The following is a 19,379-nucleotide window of genomic DNA, read 5'->3' on the forward strand; positions in this document are numbered from 1 at the left end:
GGTAATCCTAATCCTAGTAAGCTCTCCAGATGAGAGAAAGGAAAATTTGTGCTTTCTTACTATTTTGAAAGAATTGAGAAGTCCAAAAATCTTGATCTGAGAGAAATTCTCTAATTTTCCTCTGTGGCTTTGTCAGAGCTGGGATGTGTCAGTTACTGATAGTAAACTCTGAGAATAATGCTGCTCTTGGCTGCCCACCAGCAGTTTCTATGGTTCCAACCACACGTGGAAGAGACACAAACTTTGCCTGTTTATCAGGGCAAAAGAGGGTCCACAGCACAAGAACTGGATTCAGTGAACAGATGAGCTGGCAGCCCATTTCCTAAAGCCACTGAGAGCTTTGTGAGATGAAGACCAACTGATGCCTTCTCTATGGTTTGGTGGAGGAGTCACAGGGTCAGGATCTCATGACCCAAAGTTCAAGGTATTAGTTCAACTTCTCCATTTATTTATTCACCCATTCGACAAATATATGTGGCATATCTGCTATATGCCAGACACTGTTCTAGGTTTTGAGGCCACAGAAATGAACAAAAATGGAAAAAGAAGCCCACTGGAGCACAATCCAGTGGAGAATTAATACAAGATCTATGGCATGAGAAAGTGATCAAGAACCTTGGCCAGGTTCACCATCCCTGGTGATTAGTCACAGATTAGTCAATGTGTTTCTGTGGAAGAAGTTGAGAACTAGCAGGAGAAAATGAAAATAGTAATTGAGGAAAAGAAGATAAGGAAAAAAATATCCTTTAGGCAAGGATAATAATTTAAACTCATTTTGAAAGTAATAAGAAAAAGTCGATGAACTCGAAGTCATACAATATAACATTTGAGGCATGTTCAGTGTGGTGGAGAAAGAGAAAGATGGTTAGCATGGGCCAAAGATGGTCAGGGAGAGCTGAAGCTAAGAATATTAGCATAAATCTATAATTGGTAGATTATATAAATAAATAAATCTTCCAGGTAGCAGAGCATGGAAGGGTTTAGCTCAGGGTAAGAGATTAAGGCTACTTAGAAGTTCTTTGGAATTTTTTTAGAATCTTCCTTCCCAGGAAAAGTGTTATCAACTTTTGTGATAGAAAAGGAGAAAGAAGAAAAGTCATCCTTTAGCTTAACATATTTACTTTTAAAATTTATCTTGTTAATGCATCTCTATTTGTACTTGAAGAATGACAATGTACATTTCTATAGCTAAAATCAAAGTCTGTGAAAATCATATTGGATAAGTCCATGATTTGGATAGGAGAAAATGTAGAACATTTCAGAGAAATGGGTGGCTAAAAAACCTCATGTCTGGATATGGAGTTAAAGCATAAACTTACTACTTAATCACCTTCCGTTGATTTTCCTTTGTGTGTGTGTGTGTGTGTGTGTACTGGGATGTATCACATACTACATGGGGGTTAGGTGTTTCTGGCTCAGAGCTCCCCTGTCCAGATGACTACTTTGTTATTCCCGAGAACTAGGAAAGAAGTATCTTGATTACATGAGGTTTAAACAAAGTTAAGGACTGTAAAGTAAAAAGCCCATAAAATATGAGGAAATAAACATTAAGAGTCAGGTTATTGTGTAGTTGGGTGGAAAAATATATAAAGCTTAAAGAATGTATCAGTGCTGTAAAGACTATAGATAGCATTTAGTCCATTTCCCTCTCTTCACAGATGGTGGAAGTGGTGATCACAGAGGGGCAGTACATATCATAATAAATTCACAGAGGAAGCTAGTGATGATTTATTGACACAACACATCTGCCTAGATTTTTGGTTTGTAAAAATCTATCTGTTGTCAGTCTACATCCAACTACATTGAGTGCCTCCATTGATTTATACCATATTTTCTTGAAAATCTCTTTAAAAGTTGGTAAGTTCTTCCCTTTTGTGCACACAAAGTCCTGAGCTTTTCCGGCATTTCCAGTGAGGATCTAAGAAGCAATGGTCCCTGTACCCTGAAGGGCCTTTTTTTTTTTCCTCTCACCATCTAAGGAACCTGAAAGAGAACCATCAGACACCCAGGGACATCAGAATGAGTGACAACGCTACTTTGGTTCCTCCAGCTTCAAACCAGGGTCCCACTACCCCACGCAAGGGGCCCCCCAAGTTCAAGCAGAGACAGACTCGCCAATTCAAGAGCAAGCCTCCTAAGAAAGGTGTGAAAGGGTAAGACCAAAATGAAAAAGAAGACTTTCTATTTTTTTGAGAAATTAATGCTCCCAATATTAAATAGACTTACAAAGATTTCCACCCCATCCTCTATTTTCCTCTCTACCACAATCTTTGCTGAATCACGTTGTTAGCCCTGGAAGGCTTTCTCTCTCACCCCTCAGGTCTGCGGTCACATTTAACATGGCAAATGGAGCCTGTCACAGCAACCTTTGACTTGACCTTCCAGACTTTTCTTGACCACTCCTCTTCACCAGTACACCTTGTGGTTTAATTTGGAGTACTAAAACACTTTCCATTTCCAGAGCATAGAGTTTATTTTTATGGCTTCAAATGTTAAGTCTTCAGTTCTTTATTTTTCTCTTTCTCTTCTTGGCAAAATCCTACTTATTTAACATACTCTCATATGTTAATTTCTCTTTTGAAGCCATGACTGACTCTCTTAGACAAATGTGATCATGGCTTCCATGTTTGCATTTTGTACATTCAGCTGTCATAACTTGTATTGTTTTACATTACATTTGTTTATTTACATCTGTTCTCTGAAACTGAAGTTCCTCAGAGAAAATTAGTTTTTTCCTCAATTCCCTATGCTTAATACAATGCCTGCCACATAGTAAATGCTTGATAAATGCTTTTGGGTAGCTAACCAAATGGATGAATTAATCATTTAAATGTCTTTCGTACTGTGTTTTCATTCCAATTTTTTTTTCTTTTTTAAGATTTTATTTATTTATTTATTTGACAGCGCAAGAGAGCACAAGCAGGGGGAGAAGCGGAGGGAGAGGGAGAAGCAGACTCCCCGCTGAGAAGGGAGCTTGATGTGAGGCTGGATCCCAGGAGCCTGGGATCATGACCTGAGCCGAAGGCAGACACCCAACCAACTGAGTCACCCAGGCGACCCTCATTCCAATTTCTATTTTTAAAAGTGGAGCTTGACTAAATTGCCCCAGGGATAGTTCTATTTGGCTCTCAGTTGTCTTAGGCTAAATTTTTAGGAGGGGAAAATCTCTCCACAGGGACACACTGTCTGAAACCAGCCTGAGTGACTTTATCTTTTCCCCAGGTCAATGCAAATAAAAGATATTTCTCAAAGACAAAAAGTTAAACCTCTTCTTTCCCCCTTAGTCAGGAAGCTCTTGGTATGAGATCCTTTCACTCTGATGTCAGCTAATTTTTCTTTTTTTCCCATAGGTTTGGAGATGACATTCCAGGCATGGAGGGGCTAGGAACAGGTGAGCCACCCAAGGCCATGGACTTTCACTTGGAACTTCACCACTATCCATACTTTAGGCTTCAAAGGGCCATGAAAAATTACAAGAAATAGCTAAGGCAGCAGATCCTTGAAGACATAGAAGTGTGGGGCTTAGTTTAATCTCCTAAGCAAGTACACATGTTCCCAGAGGCAAAAACTCTAACAGAGAGCAAGCTAAGGTCCAAAGATACTAAATCCTCTTGTTCTGTTAAACAACACTTGAGGACATCTAATGGTGAGTTGTAGACTTTCATGGTAGAAAGATTCTCAGGGTTCATCTATCCCAACTTCATCCTTTCTTCAGAAGAGAAATCTGAGACAGAGAGGAATGAAGTGACAACCTGAGGCCACAGAGTGAGGTACTGGAAACAAGGGAGGGGCCTGGAGAACTTTTTCACTTTACCAGACAAACCACTCCCTAACCAACTTCCTCTTTTTACATATCCTCTGGCACTCCAATACAATATTTTTTAGTCAGCTAGTATAATTTGATTTGTTGGATATGAATGAAAACAACTGGATCTTCCTTTTAAAAACACTGAACTTTATTTTTTAGAGCTGTTTTAGGTTTACAGAAAACTTAAGCAGAAAGTATGGAGCTCCTCCATACACCTGTACATAGTTTCCCCTATTATTAGCATCTTGCATTAGTGTGGTACATTTGTTACAAATGATGAACCAGTATTGGTAACATTATTATTAACTAACATTCATAGCTTATATTAGGATTCATTCTTTGTGTTGTCCAGGTTTTGACAAAGGCACAATGTTGTGTATCCATCACTACAGGTATATACAGAATAGATGCCCTTAAAATCCCCTGTGCTCCACCTGTTCATCCCTTCTCCCACCCTCCACAAACTCATGACAACCACGAATCTTTTTACTCTCAAAAGTTTTGCCTTTTCCAGATTGTCATATAGTTAGAATCATACAGTATATAGATTTTCCAGCCTGGCTTCTTTCACTTAGCAATATTTACTCATTTAAAGTTCCTCCATGTCCTATATGGCTTGACAGTTCATTTTTTTACCACAGAATAATATTTCATTCTATGGCTGTATCACAATTTGCTTATCCTATTAAAAGATATTTTGTTGCTTCCAAATTTTCACAATTATGAATAATACTGCTATGAACACCATTGTGCAGGGTTTTTTTTTTTTAAGATTTTTATTTATTTATTTGAGAGAGAGAGAAATAGCGAGAGAGAGAGCAAGAGAGGGGGTGGGAAGAGGGAGAAGCAGGCTCCCTGACAAGCAAGGATCCCGATAGGGAACTCCATCTCAGGATCCTGGGATCATGACCTGAGCCGACGGCAGACGCTTAACAGACTGAGCCACCCAGGTGCCCCATTGTGCAGGTTGTTGAGTGGACATGTTTTCAACTCATCCAGTACACTTTTGATAAATGGTGTAATCAGTAATCAGTGTCCTTACCAGGCAATTCTCATTGTATTTGCTTTTAACATATTTGGAATACTAGAAAGAGCTTTATACTGAGGGGAGATCTGAGATCTTTGACTTGGTTTTAGTCCCATCTCTATAACTCTGATTTTTCTGTAGGTATTTAATCTCTTTGTGTTCCAGTCAGCTTCTCTGTAATTCAGGGATAATAATATTTTATTGCTTGAAGCAAAAAATTGGATTAGCAGATGCCTTGAGATTACTTCTTAGTATGTGACTGGATATAGTAGACATTTCAAAATGTAAAGGACCTAAAAAGTGAGTCAGAGAAGAATGCATCTGAATGGGTAGGGAGTAAGAAGGCAGTGGATTTCCAGATCATGGGAATTTAAAATGCTTCTATTTCTCATTTTAAGCCTTGGCCTGACTAGAATTCCACTTGTGTTCCTTCCATAGTGGTTGTGTTTTGAGGAGGCCCAGTTTGATCAGTGACCTGCAACCCTCAATGCCCCCAGGCTAGCTCCAGTCAAAAATCTTGGGTCATCTCTCCAAAGAGGTATAGAATGAAACCAATGAAGATGCCTACCTAGGGGGGCCTGTTCTGGGGGCATCAGAACCCTGCAAGGGATTAATTAAGCAATCAGTCAAATTCTTCCTGGGTGGCAGGGCCATTCTAGATAACTTCCTGGTTACTGAGACAATGAATAGGAGAGAGGAGTGAGGTGTCTCTGCCCGAAGGATGTCTTCTTGAGCAAAAGAAGTCTTCTTGAGGCTCTGAGGGGCAGGGGGAGAGGTTGGCTTACAAGTTCTTCTTCCCTCTCTTGCAGATATCACGGTGATTTGTCCCTGGGAGGCATTCAGCCACCTGGAATTGCATGAGCTTGCTCAATTTGGGATCATCTGATGCACCAGAGGTTCTGTCATCAACAGCATCTGCTGGAGTTTTGATTACTTTTGCCCTATTGATCTGCCAGAGTCTTGAAATTCAGCACCGTTCGGTAGTGGTTTCTTCAGCTTACAGTTTCTTCAGCTTACACAGTCATTTCCCTAAATTGCTACGAAGAGTTCTCTTAGTGTCAGACTCTCTCTTGCCATATAGTTCAGCTTGGAATAGTGGATGCAAATTGACTTTTGTTAGGGCATTTCAAACTTGACCACCTTTCCCTATCAGCTGGTTAGAATTCATTGATAGTTCTCTGAATTTTATTTGTTAAGTCCTTCAAATCTGTTTGTAGTAAGCATTCCCTGTAATTAGTAGTAGCTTTTTAAGATGACATTTATGTCACTCCCTTCCCTTTCTCATTTAATAAAGGAGATACTTATCTTGAATCTAATGATGCAGTTGTATTAAATGCTATATGCAAATATCTGATGCCCTGTTCTGAGAGCCAGTTAAACAAAGAAGGCACAGTCCTCCAGGAAACAAGCACAGTGCATATGAAAGAGCACAGGAATAAGAGTCAAGCCTGATTCTGCTTTGTAAGTTAGTAAATTTTGCACATTCTTGGTCTAAATTTTATTGAACTGGATTATCCCTGAGGTCCTATGCAGTTTGTACAAATTGGACAGCCTTATGTTGATGGAAGACTGGCGATTTAAACTCGGGAATCTGATAATGTGAGCCTTCCTTTTAGTGCCTTGGCTCAGTTAATTGACAAGATTTAAATGCTATAAAGTTTAGATTCAGATGCAAAGACAGGTAGTTGAACCCTCTAAATAAAATGATGGGTTGCTTCACCCTTGAGGTTGTGTCAAATGTAATGTGCACATAGCTCTTTCCCCAGTACTTTCAAGGCAATTGTGCAATTCAAAGGCTGCCTCTGTCTGACTTGGTTGCTTTGGGTACTAGCTGTATTAATTTCTTCATTTCAGTTTTGTAATCTGTGGTAAAAGAATAGAGTAAATTAACTCAAGAGAGAGGCGGGATTATAGAGAGGAAAGAGATCTGGGTTCTAATCCTGGCTTGACCAGTAAATTAGTCTGTAATTTAGGACAAAGATTTCTCACTTTGGATCCTCTAGGTCGCCTGAATCAGGTAATGTAAGGTTCACGGCAGTGATAATTCCATGACATTGAGGTCTGCAGAGTCTAAGAATGAGAATTCAAGGAGCTCAGCACTCTAGAAAATGTCTTGTGCTGCAGGCTCTGTACCATTTTGCACAAATGACCTACTGACCTCTGGCCAGAAGACTGGAAGCCCAAGGAAGGCATCTGGATTGGTAGGGGGTAAGGAGATTGTGGATTTCCAGACCATGGGAATTTAAAGCACTCCTATTTTTTTTTTTAATTTTAATTCTTAGCCTGACTAGAATTCCATTTCTGTTCCCCCCTTAGTAGAAACAAAAAAGTACAGAAGAAAAAGTAAAGCATAAATTCAAGAGTGGAACCGTGACATGCCAAATGTTAGTGGGGACGTGTGCCTCCCCCTTAGCAGGGACTCCACCTATGGACCTCTTTTCCATCTAGGCTCCATTTGATAGCCAGAGCCTCGGGCTGCACCCGTTTATTCCCCTATGCCTCTCGGTTACGGAGGTCTGGGTTCTTTTCCAGCTAGGTGAGACTCTGGTCCACATTTGGCTTACTTTGCAAATGTTTCTCTAGACTTTTTAAGAATGCACCCAGAGGTCCATACTCAATGGCCAGGCTGGAGAAAGATCTAGAAACCATGCTACATGAAGAACTGTCAAAGGAATTGAATTGATAATATTTAGCCTAGAGGGGAAAAATGATAATTGCCAGCAAATATTTGAGAAGTTGTAATGAACCGGATGAAGCAGATCTATTTTATGAAGTATTCTGGCATTTGGCGGTAAGCTGCAACAGATAAATTGAAAGCCATTCAAATCCTAGAATTCTATTCTTTCCATTTCTAATTCTACATCTCCCATTTCTATTATTTCTAATAAGAAACAAGAAAGCCCTTCTTATATAAATAGCACATAGGAAAGAGAGAAAGTAAATCATGGTCCCAACCAAAGTGTTGGCAGCAGAGATGACATATTCAGAGTAACTGAGGAAGTTTAAACAAAGGGACTATTTAAAAAGGCTTGGGGTGGGGGTTCCTCGCTGGCTCAGTCATTAGAACATGCGACCCTTGACCTCGGGGGTCTTAAGTTCAAGCCCCACATTGGGTGTAGGGCTTACTTAAAAAGAAAAAAAAAAGAATAAGGTAAAAAAGGCTTGGGAAGGGTTAAGGTGTATCTATAAAAGATAGGACAGTAACTTGGGGCTAGCAACAGTGTTGGGGCTACAATGTTTCCAGCCTTACACCTGACGGAATCCCAGTAGGTCTTCTCTATAAGAAAGGCCCCCACGAGGGCTGTGGAAGGACACAGCCACCCCACAGTGATCCTGTGAGTAATCAAGAGGGGCTGGGGGTGAGGTTTATCAATAACCCAGTATTATTCTTCTCCCATTCTCTCCTCTCTTGTTGATGCCTCCCATTGGTTAAACCCAGTTGGAAGTCGGAAGACAAAGGAGCCCATTGATGTGGTCTAAAGTTCACTTCCAACAGCAGGGATCAGGTGGAGAAGGGTGGAGAGTGGATGTGTAGGGGAGAATGGGAACCATCCAGCGGGGCACAGTATGAAAGAACAGAAGCCCTTTGTCCACCAGCAATTGTTAGTTCGAGTTGGGAAATAAGCCTGGGTATGTGTAAAACCTGCGAAGGTAGAGGAAGGACAATGTCAAATAGAAGAACACAATAGACAAAAGAGAACAATCGCAAGAGGAAGTTATCGTAGCATTTAAGGGTCTGGAGAATTTCTGGAAATGTTCTGACACTTTCTCAATAATAATAACCACTGAGGATTTCTTGTGAAAAACACAGAATTTGGGCCCCATTCCAGATTTTCTGAGTAAAGGTCTCCAGGGGTGAGAGCTCAGAATCTTTTATTTTCAAGAGGGCCTCCAGGGGATTCTTATAATTGTGTCGGTTTGAAAACATTGATGTGGTCCAAGCCTACATTGTGAATGTTAGGAATTAGAGAATTCTCGTTGCCGCCCAGGTGACCGATAGAGCTGGGTCCACGTGCCCCTCATAATGTATGGAATAGATGTGACAACAGGAGCTAACATTCGGGTGTCCTGACTCTTGGATTGACAGAATAGACATGCCTCGTGACTTCAGACCTAACCCAGTTAAATGCTTCTCAAATTGCACAGAATGTCAGAGAGTTTGGACGGTAAGTGTTAGACTGAAGCAGTTCCAAGAAATATAGGGCCAAACAGGCACCATGACCCCCGGGGTGAACCTCCTGCCATTGTGTCCCATGGTGGTCACCCTTATTCTCTCCCTGTCCTCATCTTCCTCCTCTGACTGGAGTAGGGGGGACCAGGGAGGGAAGGAGCTTTGTCTCAGCAGGTGGAGACAGTGACCTTCACTCACCCTCCACCATTTTCTATTTGTTCAGATTATTGGGTAGAAGTTGGGGTTGATGGTGCTGGTGATATAGGCACCAACCCCCATTCTAGAGTGAAGTAGCATTACCACCAGAGAAGAAAATAATGTGTAAGGAGAAAATGCTCCTCTGGAGCGCCTTACCATAGGCAAATAAACACAGTTGTTATTAAAGAATTGGAACTGTACAGTTGGCCTCTAATTTTTTTCTTTGCACAATGAGAAAAACAAGAATCACCATACACTGAGGAAAGGAGGGAAAGTATTTTCTCAACAACTAAAGAAGGGAGGGGAAAACACACATAGACAAGGATAATCCGTAAGACTTAAGATCTTGCGCAAGAGGAAAACCAATCACTTGAGACTGACCAACACAACAACTAATATTATGACAACTAAGCAAATATGACACTGACTTGTTTTAAAGAGAGAAACAGAAAAGGACTTACATTTTAGAAAAGGCTAGAGGGAAAGACTTAGGTCACAAAAATTGTGTGCTTGTATAAACTAGCGTAGTGCTTTCTGCAACTCTAAATGAGTTATTTGACTCTTTTTATTTTTTAAGGGCAGAGTCAGACTGATGAAAACTGGAATTTAAAAAAAAATCATGTAAGACTGATGAATCATAGACCTGTACCCCTGAAACAAATAATACATTATGTGTTAATAAAAAAAAAAAATAAAGTACAACCACTGGTTAACGACCCTTAAAAAAAAAAAAAACAGGAATCATAAACTGATGATCCACATCAGTCTCACCATGCCCTTATGGCCAAACAATCAGGAGGCGGGTTCTGCCCGGCTGTGCTGCATAGGATCTGCTAGACAGCTTCTTGGGCTCAGTGTTTGAGAATAAAGCAAAGATATTGGACTAAATAACTGTTGAGGTCCCTTGCAGTATAAAATTCTAGAAATCAAGTGATAAATCTGAGCATATTTCAAACATGAACAAACCATTCTCTTTCCGGCCAGAAGTCCCAAGGCACTGCATTCCCAGCTCTTTTCATGTATAATACTGCCACATGCTGTAATGAATGAACACCTCAAGGACACTTGGAAGATTCTCTTGGAAAACTTGTAACTCCATAGAGCTACCTCTGAATTTGTTCCCATTCACTGATCAATTCCAATTGTTGTACACCTTGGGTATTCATGTGTATCAAGCACATGCTTATTCGTGCCTAAGATAAACATTTAAAAGAGTATACACAGGAACAAGGTAAGTCTCATTTTCACCCACTGCCCTCTGTCTCCTGCCCGTTCTCAGGTAATCCCTGTTACTAGTTTGTTGTGAATACTTCCAAAGACAATCCTATGTGCATACATTTTTTTCCTTTGCACGATGACCACCTACTATAGTCACTGTTCCATACCTTGCTTGGTCACCTATCTTATCTTGGAGATTGAGGGATGTTTGAGATGTTTTTATTTTTTTATTTTATTTTTTAGATCTTTATTTATTTGAGAGAGACAGAGAGAGAGAGAGCACAGAGGGAGAGTGAGAAGGAGAAGCAGACTCCCTGCTAAGCAGGGAGCCCAACGTGGGGCTGGATCCCAGGACCCTGAGATCATGACCTCGAAGGCAGATGCTTAAACGACTCAGCCACCCAGGTGCCCTGATGCCCTGATTTGGGATGTTTTTAAACACGTGCATCTTTCTTTAATTGTCTGCACATGTCTGACACTTTTGCACAGGCTTATCTCTAGGGTAAATTCTTAGTAGTAGAATGGATGGAGTTTGAAGGAAAGAGATTGCCAAATTAGCCTCCAAATAATTTGTGATCACAAAGTACACAATTATATACACTTTTCCTAACACTCTCGTCTACATAGAATATTCATACATTTTTATTTTGTCTGAGACTGAGCAGGTTTTCATGTTTAAAAATCACTTTTATGTCTTTATGAATTGTTTTCTTATGTGTTTTTCCTGTTTTCCAAAAAGAGGATTGATCTTTGTACTGAATTGTAAGATATTCATCTCTATTTGACTGTCAATCTATCTATCTATCTGAAAGGAAATATTTGTCTTTTATGTGTAGTAAATTTTCTTTTCCTATTTGGTTTCTTAGTTTTTAATTCTCATTTATATTATTTTTTACCATGTAGATGTTTTAGATTTTATATAGTCATATTTATAAATTTTAATGACTTCAGTGTATTTTTGTTTTACTTAGGTCTTTCACATTCCAAATTTGAAAAAAAAAAAAAAAACTTTCATATTTTTTCCCCAATTTTTCTTTCATTTTTTTTACTTTAAATCTTGGATTCATTTGAAAGTTGTTATTGCAGAGAATATTTTTCCCAGGTAAAGAGTCCGAATGGAATTTATTTATTTTACAATCCATGTTCCCGCTACTTTATTGAATTACTATGTTTATCACAGTGGTTCTATTTCTGTTATTTTACACTGATCTGTCCATTTTTATTTATTTATTTATTTATTTATTTTAAAGATTTTTTATTTATTTATTTGTCAGAGAGAGAGAACAAGCAGGGGGAGCGGCAGGCAGAGGGAGAAGCAGAGTCCCCGCTGAACAAGGAGCCCGATGCGGGACTCGATCCCAGGAGCCTGGGATCATGACCTGAGCCGAAGGCAGCCGCTTAACCGACTGAGCCACCCAGGCGTCCCAATCTGTCTATTTTTAAATAGCTATCAACTTCAGACTATGTTGTAAGATCTGAGAAAACTTTCATTGTCTCATTACGATTCTTTTATATACATTTTCTGGATATTATTGCATGTTTATTTTTTCATTTATAATTTGGAATTAGCTTGTCTAGCTCCTTCCACTCCCATCCTGCACATGAATCCCCCTAAGAAATTATCTTGGAATTATTTTTATTGTGGTTAAAAAAAAAACACATGTGAAATTTACCCTCTTAAATTTTTGTGTACAATATTGTTAACTATAAGCACAATGTTGTACAGCAGATCCCTAGAAATGTCTCACCTTGTTTGACTGAAACTATACCTATTAACTAGCACTTTCCCATTTCCCCCCCAACCCCTGGCAATCACCATTCTATTTAATATAAATGGAATCATGCCGTATTTGTCTTTCTGTGACCGACCTATTTGACTTAGCATAATATCCTCAAATTTCATCCATGTGGTAGCATGTGACAATATTTCCTTCTTTTTCATGGCTGAATAATATTTCATTGCATGTCTAGGCAACATTTTCTTCATTCATCTATCAATGGACATTTAGCTTGTTTCTACCTCTTAGCTAGTGTGAATAATGCTGCAAATAAACATGGGGGTGTGAATATCTCTTTGAGATCCTGATTCAAATATTTTGGATATATACCCAGAAGTGGAATTGCTGGATCATGTGATAGGTCCATTTTCTTTTTTTATTTTTTGAGGAACCTCCATACTGTTTTCCATAAGAGATGCACCATTTTACATTCCCACCAACAGTGCACAAGGCTTCCAATCTTTCTACATCCTTGCCAGCATTGATTTTCTGGGGTTTTGTTTGTTTGTTTGTTTGTTTTATAATGGTTATTCTAACAGGTACAAAGTAATCTCATTTGTGGTTTTGATTTGCATTTCCCTCATGGTTAGTGATGTTGTGTATATTTTCATGTACCTCTTGGCCATTTCTATGTTTTCTTTGAAGGAGAAATTTGTATTCAAGTCCTTTGTCCATTTTTAATCAGGTTACTTGGGATTTTTTTTTTTTGGTATTGAATTTTAAGAGTTCATTATTTATTTTGGGTATTAATCCCTTATCAGATATATGGCTTGTAAATATTTTCTCCCATTCTGTAGATTGCCTTTTCACTCTGGTGATTATTTCCTGTGCAGAAGCATTTTATTTGATATAGTCCCACTTGTCTATTTCTGTTTTTGTTGCCTGTGCTTTAGGTGTTATACCCATGAGATCACTGCCAAGACAAATGCTATGAAATGGGTCCCCTATGTTTCCTTCTAGGAATTTTATGGTTTTAGGTCTTGTTACCCATTTTGAGTTGATTTTTATGTATGGTGTAATATAGGGTCCTCTTTCATACTTCTGCATGTGGTTATACAGTTTCCCCATCACCATTTGTTGAAGAAACTATCTTCCCCATTGTGAAGCATGGCACCCTTATTGATCATTTGACTGTATATGTATGGGTTTACTTTTGGCCATTCTATTCTGTTCCATTGATCCATATGTCTGTGGTTATGCCAATACCACACTGTTTTGGTAACTGTGGCTTTGTAATATGTTTTCAAATCAGGAAGTCTGGGGTCTCCAGCTTTGCCTTTTTTTCAAGACTATTTTGGCTACTTGGGGACCTTTGTGATTCTGTATGAATTTTGGGGTTATTTTTTATTTTTTATTTTTATTTTATTTTATTTTATTTTATTTTATTTATTTTATTTTTTATTTTTTTAAGATTTTATTTATTTATTTGACAAAGAGAGACACAGCGACAGAGGGAACACAAGCAGGGGGAGTGGGGGAGGGAGAAGCAGGCTTCCCGCGGAGCAGGGAGCCCGACGCGGGGCTCGATCCCAGGACCCTGGGATCATGACCCGAGCCGAAGGCAGACACTTAACGACTGAGCCACCCAGGCGCCCCTGGGGTTATTTTTTATATTTCTGCCAAACACACTATTGGGATTTTCATAAAGATTGCATTGAATTTATAGGTTGCTTTGCATACTATGTACCTTTTAACAATATTAAGTCTTCTAATGCATGAACATAGGATATTTTTAATTTTTTTTTACCCATTCAGTCACTCTATGTCTTTTAGCTGGAGAATTCAATTCAATTCAGTATTGATAAGGAAGGACTTACTATTGCTTTTTCGTTAAATGTTTTCTGTCTTATAGCTTTTTTGTTCCTGTCTTCCTCTCTTGCTGCCTTCTTTTATATTTCATTGATTTTATGTAGTGATATGCTTTGATTTCTTTCTCATTTTCTTCTGTGCATCTTCTATAGGTAATTTTTTTTTCTGGTTAGCATGGTATTTTCATAAAGCATCTTATAGTGATAACAATATATTTGCAATATATAGTGATAATAATATATTAGCCGATAACTTAATTTCAATGGTGTACAAATAGTCTACACTTTTGCTCTTCTTTTCTATGTTATTGATGTCACAAATTATATCTTTTTATATTGTGGATCCTTGAACATATTTTTATAGTTATAGTTTCTTTTTGCTTTTGCCTTTTAACTTCTAAACCAGAATAAAAGTGGTTCACATAGGGCGCCTGGGTGGCTCAGTCAGTTAAGTGTCTGCCTTTGGCTCAGGTTATGATCCTCGTGATCCCAGGGTCCTGGGATCGAGTCCTACATGGGACTCCCTGCTCAGTGGGGAGTCTGCTTCTCCCTCTACCCCTCCCTCCTGCTCATGAGCTCTCTCTCTCTCTCATGCTCTCTCCTCAAATAAATAAAGTCTTTTTAAAAAAGTGATTAACATACCACTATTACAGGATTACAATATTCTTTGTCTATATATTTCCTATTACCAATAAGCTTTTATTTTCATATGCCTTTGTGTGGCTGTTTAGTGTCTTTTTGTTTTCACTTGAAGGACTTCCTTTACTATTTCTTGAAAGGTATTATGTCTGTTTACAAAATGTTGAACCAAATAAAGTGCTGACCTTGAGTAGAATAAGTTGTTTTTTGAAAATAAGATGACATTTGCCAAAAGAAAAAAAATATATATATATCTTGTTATTTTCTAATCCTCCCAACTTGAGGTAATGTTTTTGGCCTGAATGATGTCATAGTGGAAGGTTGTGAGATGCAAGCAAGAAAGGTAATAATCAGAACTGGAAACAGAAGCAAATAGTATGCTTTGGTTATATCAATTAAATAAACCCACTGTTTGACATTTTTGGAGACTTATTATGGATAAGATCCAAAGCTCTGGAGCCACAGAGATAAATGAGTTGCTTCTCCAAATGCATTTTATCATCTGTAAAGTGGAGAAAATCGTATCTATTTCATGGGAGTGTTTTTGAAGGTTATATGAGATAAGAGTGTAATGCCAAGCTCATAGTAAATGCTCAGTGATCACAGTAAGATTATTATTGTCATTGTTAGTGTTATTATGAATCTCTTGCTCCTGGTCAGGGTGCTTATAGCCTAGCACAGGGACAAAGTTTGATATGAGATCACACTGAAGGGAGTCATCAGCTACACAACAGTACTGGTAGATGTTGTGTCTACGGAGGGGATGAGTACTGAAGTTAGGAAGAGTAATAATTTGGGCTAATATACCATCGCTCTTCATTTCCATCATCTTCTGGATGAATTATTACAACAACCTTCAAATGATCCTTCTGTTCTCACCCCTGCCCCCCAACTCATCCTTTAGATTGCAGCTATAGTGTTTGTTTTCTCAGAATTCAGAATGTAAACTCTGTGAGAACAGTGACCTTAACGTATTATTCTTGGCTGTGTTCTCAGTGTCTGGCATGGAGTCAGACAGACAGTAAGCTCTCAATAGATATTTGTTGAATTAATGAATAAATAACGAACTAAAAGACTCTGACCCTAACATTCTTATCTTAGCCTGAAAGCATCCTCCTTCATGTTGACTTTGTATTCATGAGAGGTCACTCGCAAAACTGGCAAAATTCTATGCTGACCTAGATGTCTGTAGGATCAGCATTGTAAATTCAGCTGAAACTTCTACATACACTCCCTCTCTTCCTAAAAATCAAGAAACTTCTTGAGAAATTTCAGTTAAAGACCGTATCTACGAGCACCTTGCTTGCATATCCTTCACTGGCTTAGCAGAATTCTATTGATCTATGTTTTTAAGAATCCCCAGAGTAAATGAATGTTTTGTTTTCTATTAGAGACCACAAGGTTTTAGAGCATGTCAGCTTTTGTTTTTAGCTCTATTATGTAACATTCTATCTAGAGGTAGAGAGAAAGGCATTGGGTATAATTAATTGTGGGGTTAACCCACAAAATTTCTGGTTTTGTCCTTTATGTATCTATTGCTCAACATTTTTATTAATACTCTTGAACACTCTTAGGAAAACATTGTGGTGGCCAATTTTGTCTCCCACCTAAGTGTCTGATATGGCCAATTGCCTTGATGCTGAATTATTCTCATTCTTAATTATGTGGTCCTACAGATCTGCCTTTTGAAGTGGGACGTCTCATTTTACATATAATGTCCAGAGACAGGGAGTAACATCCTGTAGAATCACAGAAAAGCTAAGAGTGAGTTATGAATGAGGACCTGGGAGATGACTGATTCCTGGCTTAACGTTTTAGCTCCCATTATGGATTTTCCCATGTTCTTCATAGCAAACATGGACAGAGCAAATATATATATTTATACACACACATTTATATATAGATACTGTATAAGCACATGAAATATACTTTATCTATAGTACGCATGTGTATATGTGTGTGTGCGTGTTTTCAGATGAGGCAGGAGAAAAATTGTCATACACATGAAAGAAGAAATGGATATTTATATAACATTTCCTATGTGTCTGATGATTTAGATTACCCCCTTTTAGTCCTGAGAATAACAACGCAATTTGTGCATTGTTAATAGCATTTTACACTATAGGAGGGTAGGTCTAGCAAGGTTAAAATGGCAGAACTGTGATTAAAATGCTCGTCTTAGAACACAAATTGAAAAGGTCTTTTCATTACACCTACTATTTGCACAGGATGAAAAGGGACTTAAACTACATTGAACATTCAAGTATAAATGATCAGTTCCACGGAAATGCAAAAAAGTAGTTTGGAGGTATTCTGGAAATAGGACATATATGGCCTCAGTTAGAACATACTCAGTTATGTGGGGTGCCTGGGTGACTCAGTTAGTTGAGCGACCGACTCTTGATTTTGGCTGAGGTCTTGATCTCAGGGTCCTGGGGTTGAGGCTTATGTCAAGCTCTGGGCTCAGCAGGGAGTCTGCTTGAGATTCTTTCCCTCTGCCCTTCCCCGCTTGTGCTCTCTCTCTGTATTCCCCCTCAAAAGATATATGAAAGTCTTAATTCCCAGTACCTGGAAAATAGGGTTTTTGTAGATGTAATCAAAATAAGATGAGATAATACTGAAGTAGGGTGGGCCTGTAACCCAATATGACCACCGTTCTTATAAGAAAAGGGAATTTTGGACACAGACACCAACACCCAGGGAAGATGGCCATGTGAAGATGAAGGTGGAGATTGAAGGTAGGCTACCATAAGCCAAGAAACACCTGGTACTATCAGAAGCAGGATTAGGAAGCAAAGAAAGATCCTTATGTAGAGGCTTTGGAGGGAGAATGGCTTAGCCAGCACCTTCCTTTCAGATACTAGGCTTCAGAACTGTGAGAGCCAAAATTTCCTTAAGTCACCCAGTTTGTGGTACTTTGCTATGGCAGCCCTAACTGCCTTTGTTATGGACCTACGTTAGGAAATTAATACACTCTGTTAGGTCTTGAAAGGATACAAAAGCTAATTATTTATTCAGTTACCATTTTTTAAAGATTTATTTATTTATTTGAGAGAGAGAGAAAGAGAGAGAGAGAGTGCGTGAGCGGGGGGGGGGGGGGGGGGAGGGGGGGGGGGGGCAGAGAGAGAGGGAGAGAGGGAATCTCAAGCAGACCCCATACTGAGCACAGAGCCCAATGCAGGGCTCCATCGCAGGACCCTGAGATCATGATCTGAGCCGAAATCAAGAGTCAGATGCCTAACTGACTGTGCCACCCATCATTCCTCAAATTTTTTGAGCACCAATTTGTGCCAGGTACTCTTGCACAGGTATAATACATACTGCAGACATAATAAAGAACAAAGCTAGACAGGGTCCTTGTCTTTGTGACACTTACACACTACTTAGGGAGAAATATAATAGAGATGACATATAGAAAAACAAAATTTCAACTGTGGTTAGGCTTATAATTATCTGTGCTACATAAAACTGTAAATGTATGCAATGGGGAAATAACCAGGTAAGTGGTCAGGACAGACATTCTCGAAGAAATGACAACTGAAGTGAGATCCAGAGGAAAAACTCATCATCTAGATGATAGGGTAATGAAGATGTGGTTAAATATACCAGGCAGAGGGTAGAGCTCATTCAAAGGCCCAAGGAGGAGTGAGCCTGGCAAGTTCAAGGAATTGAGCAAAGACTGTAAAAACAGGAGTGTAGGGAGGATGCAGGAGAAACACATTACAAGACGAGACTGGAGAGACAGAGGGAGTCAGACAATGTGCCTTGTATGCCATGCCAAGAATTAGTTAGACCTTTATTCATCCAACCTAAGAGAATGTTAGAGAAAGCCAAGGTATACAAGTTTAGTCCAAAGAAAAGAGCTAGTGGCTAGTGTCTATACGAGACTGTGTCCTGGGTTCTTCCCACTCAGATTATCCAGTGTTCTGAGACCCGGGGAAGAGAGGCTGTAATCAGAGACTGTGCCACTAAAATCTGGGAGAAGCACTGAGAAGACAATGGAGCATAGGCATATTCAAAGCCTAGGTGGCTGTCACTTCAGTGGTTCAGAGTGTTCTAGAAACACTACGCAAGAGCAACACCAGCAACATCTGCATCTTTGGGAGCCAGCATTGCCCCCAAAGAGCCTGAGCAAGAGAAAGAGCAAATGGCGAAGAAATCGTAATAGTTAGGGGCACCTGGGTGGCTCAGCCAGTTAAGCATCTTGCCTTCGGCTGGAGTCATGATCCCAGGGTCCTGGGATCCAGCCCCGCATCTGGCTCCTTGCTCAGCGGGGGGTCTGCTTCTCCCTCTCCCTCTGCCGCTCCACCTGCTCATGCTCTCTCTCAAATAAATAGAATCTTTTAAAAAAAGAAAATGAAATCATGATGATCGGTTTTATGTATCAACGGGGCAAGGCTATAGTGCCTAGTTATTCAATCAAACACTAGCTAATAGGCTAGGTAGATATTCTTAGTTGTGATTAACGTCTATAATCAATCAATTAAAATAAAGGAGATTATCCTCCCGAAACGGGGTGAGCCTGATGCAATGAGTTGCAAAGCCTTGAGAGCAGAACTGATGTTTCCCTGAAGAAAAATTTGGTCTGTGGAAGACAGCACCAGTTTCTGCTTGAGAGTTCCCAGCCTGCATTAAGATTTCAGGCTTGCCTAGCCAGCCCCCACAACCACATGCATCAATTTCTTAATAAAAATGTCTTAATGTTTATATCCTACTCATTCTGCTTCTCTGG

At 39.3% G+C, this 19,379-nt stretch overlaps 1 protein-coding gene across 1 annotated transcript; it reads left to right on the plus strand.

The window, feature by feature from the left end:
- The first annotated feature begins 2,019 nt into the window (after positions 1–2,019).
- PDE6H (phosphodiesterase 6H) lies at positions 2,020–5,721 on the plus strand. Its single transcript, XM_032391834.1, has 3 exons — positions 2,020–2,153; positions 3,351–3,391; positions 5,645–5,721. The coding sequence occupies exons 1-3, from the start codon at positions 2,020–2,022 to the stop codon at positions 5,719–5,721; spliced, it is 252 nt and encodes an 83-aa protein (XP_032247725.1).
- Positions 5,722–19,379: the final 13,658 nt, after the last annotated feature.

Source organism: Phoca vitulina, unplaced genomic scaffold, assembly GCF_004348235.1.
Source record: "Phoca vitulina isolate PV1807 unplaced genomic scaffold, GSC_HSeal_1.0 scaffold64, whole genome shotgun sequence".
NCBI classification, from domain to species: Eukaryota; Metazoa; Chordata; class Mammalia; order Carnivora; family Phocidae; genus Phoca; species Phoca vitulina.

Excerpts from the sequence above, each read along its gene's own strand:
- PDE6H (XM_032391834.1), top strand. The coding sequence starts at position 2,020 with ATGAGTGACAACGCTACTTTGGTTCCTCCAGCTTCAAACCAGGGTCCC. Across the intron at positions 2,154-3,350 it reads CCTAAGAAAGGTGTGAAAGG|GTTTGGAGATGACATTCCAG; the intron begins GTAAGACCAAAA and ends TTTTTCCCATAG. Across the intron at positions 3,392-5,644 it reads CATGGAGGGGCTAGGAACAG|ATATCACGGTGATTTGTCCC; the intron begins GTGAGCCACCCA and ends CCTCTCTTGCAG.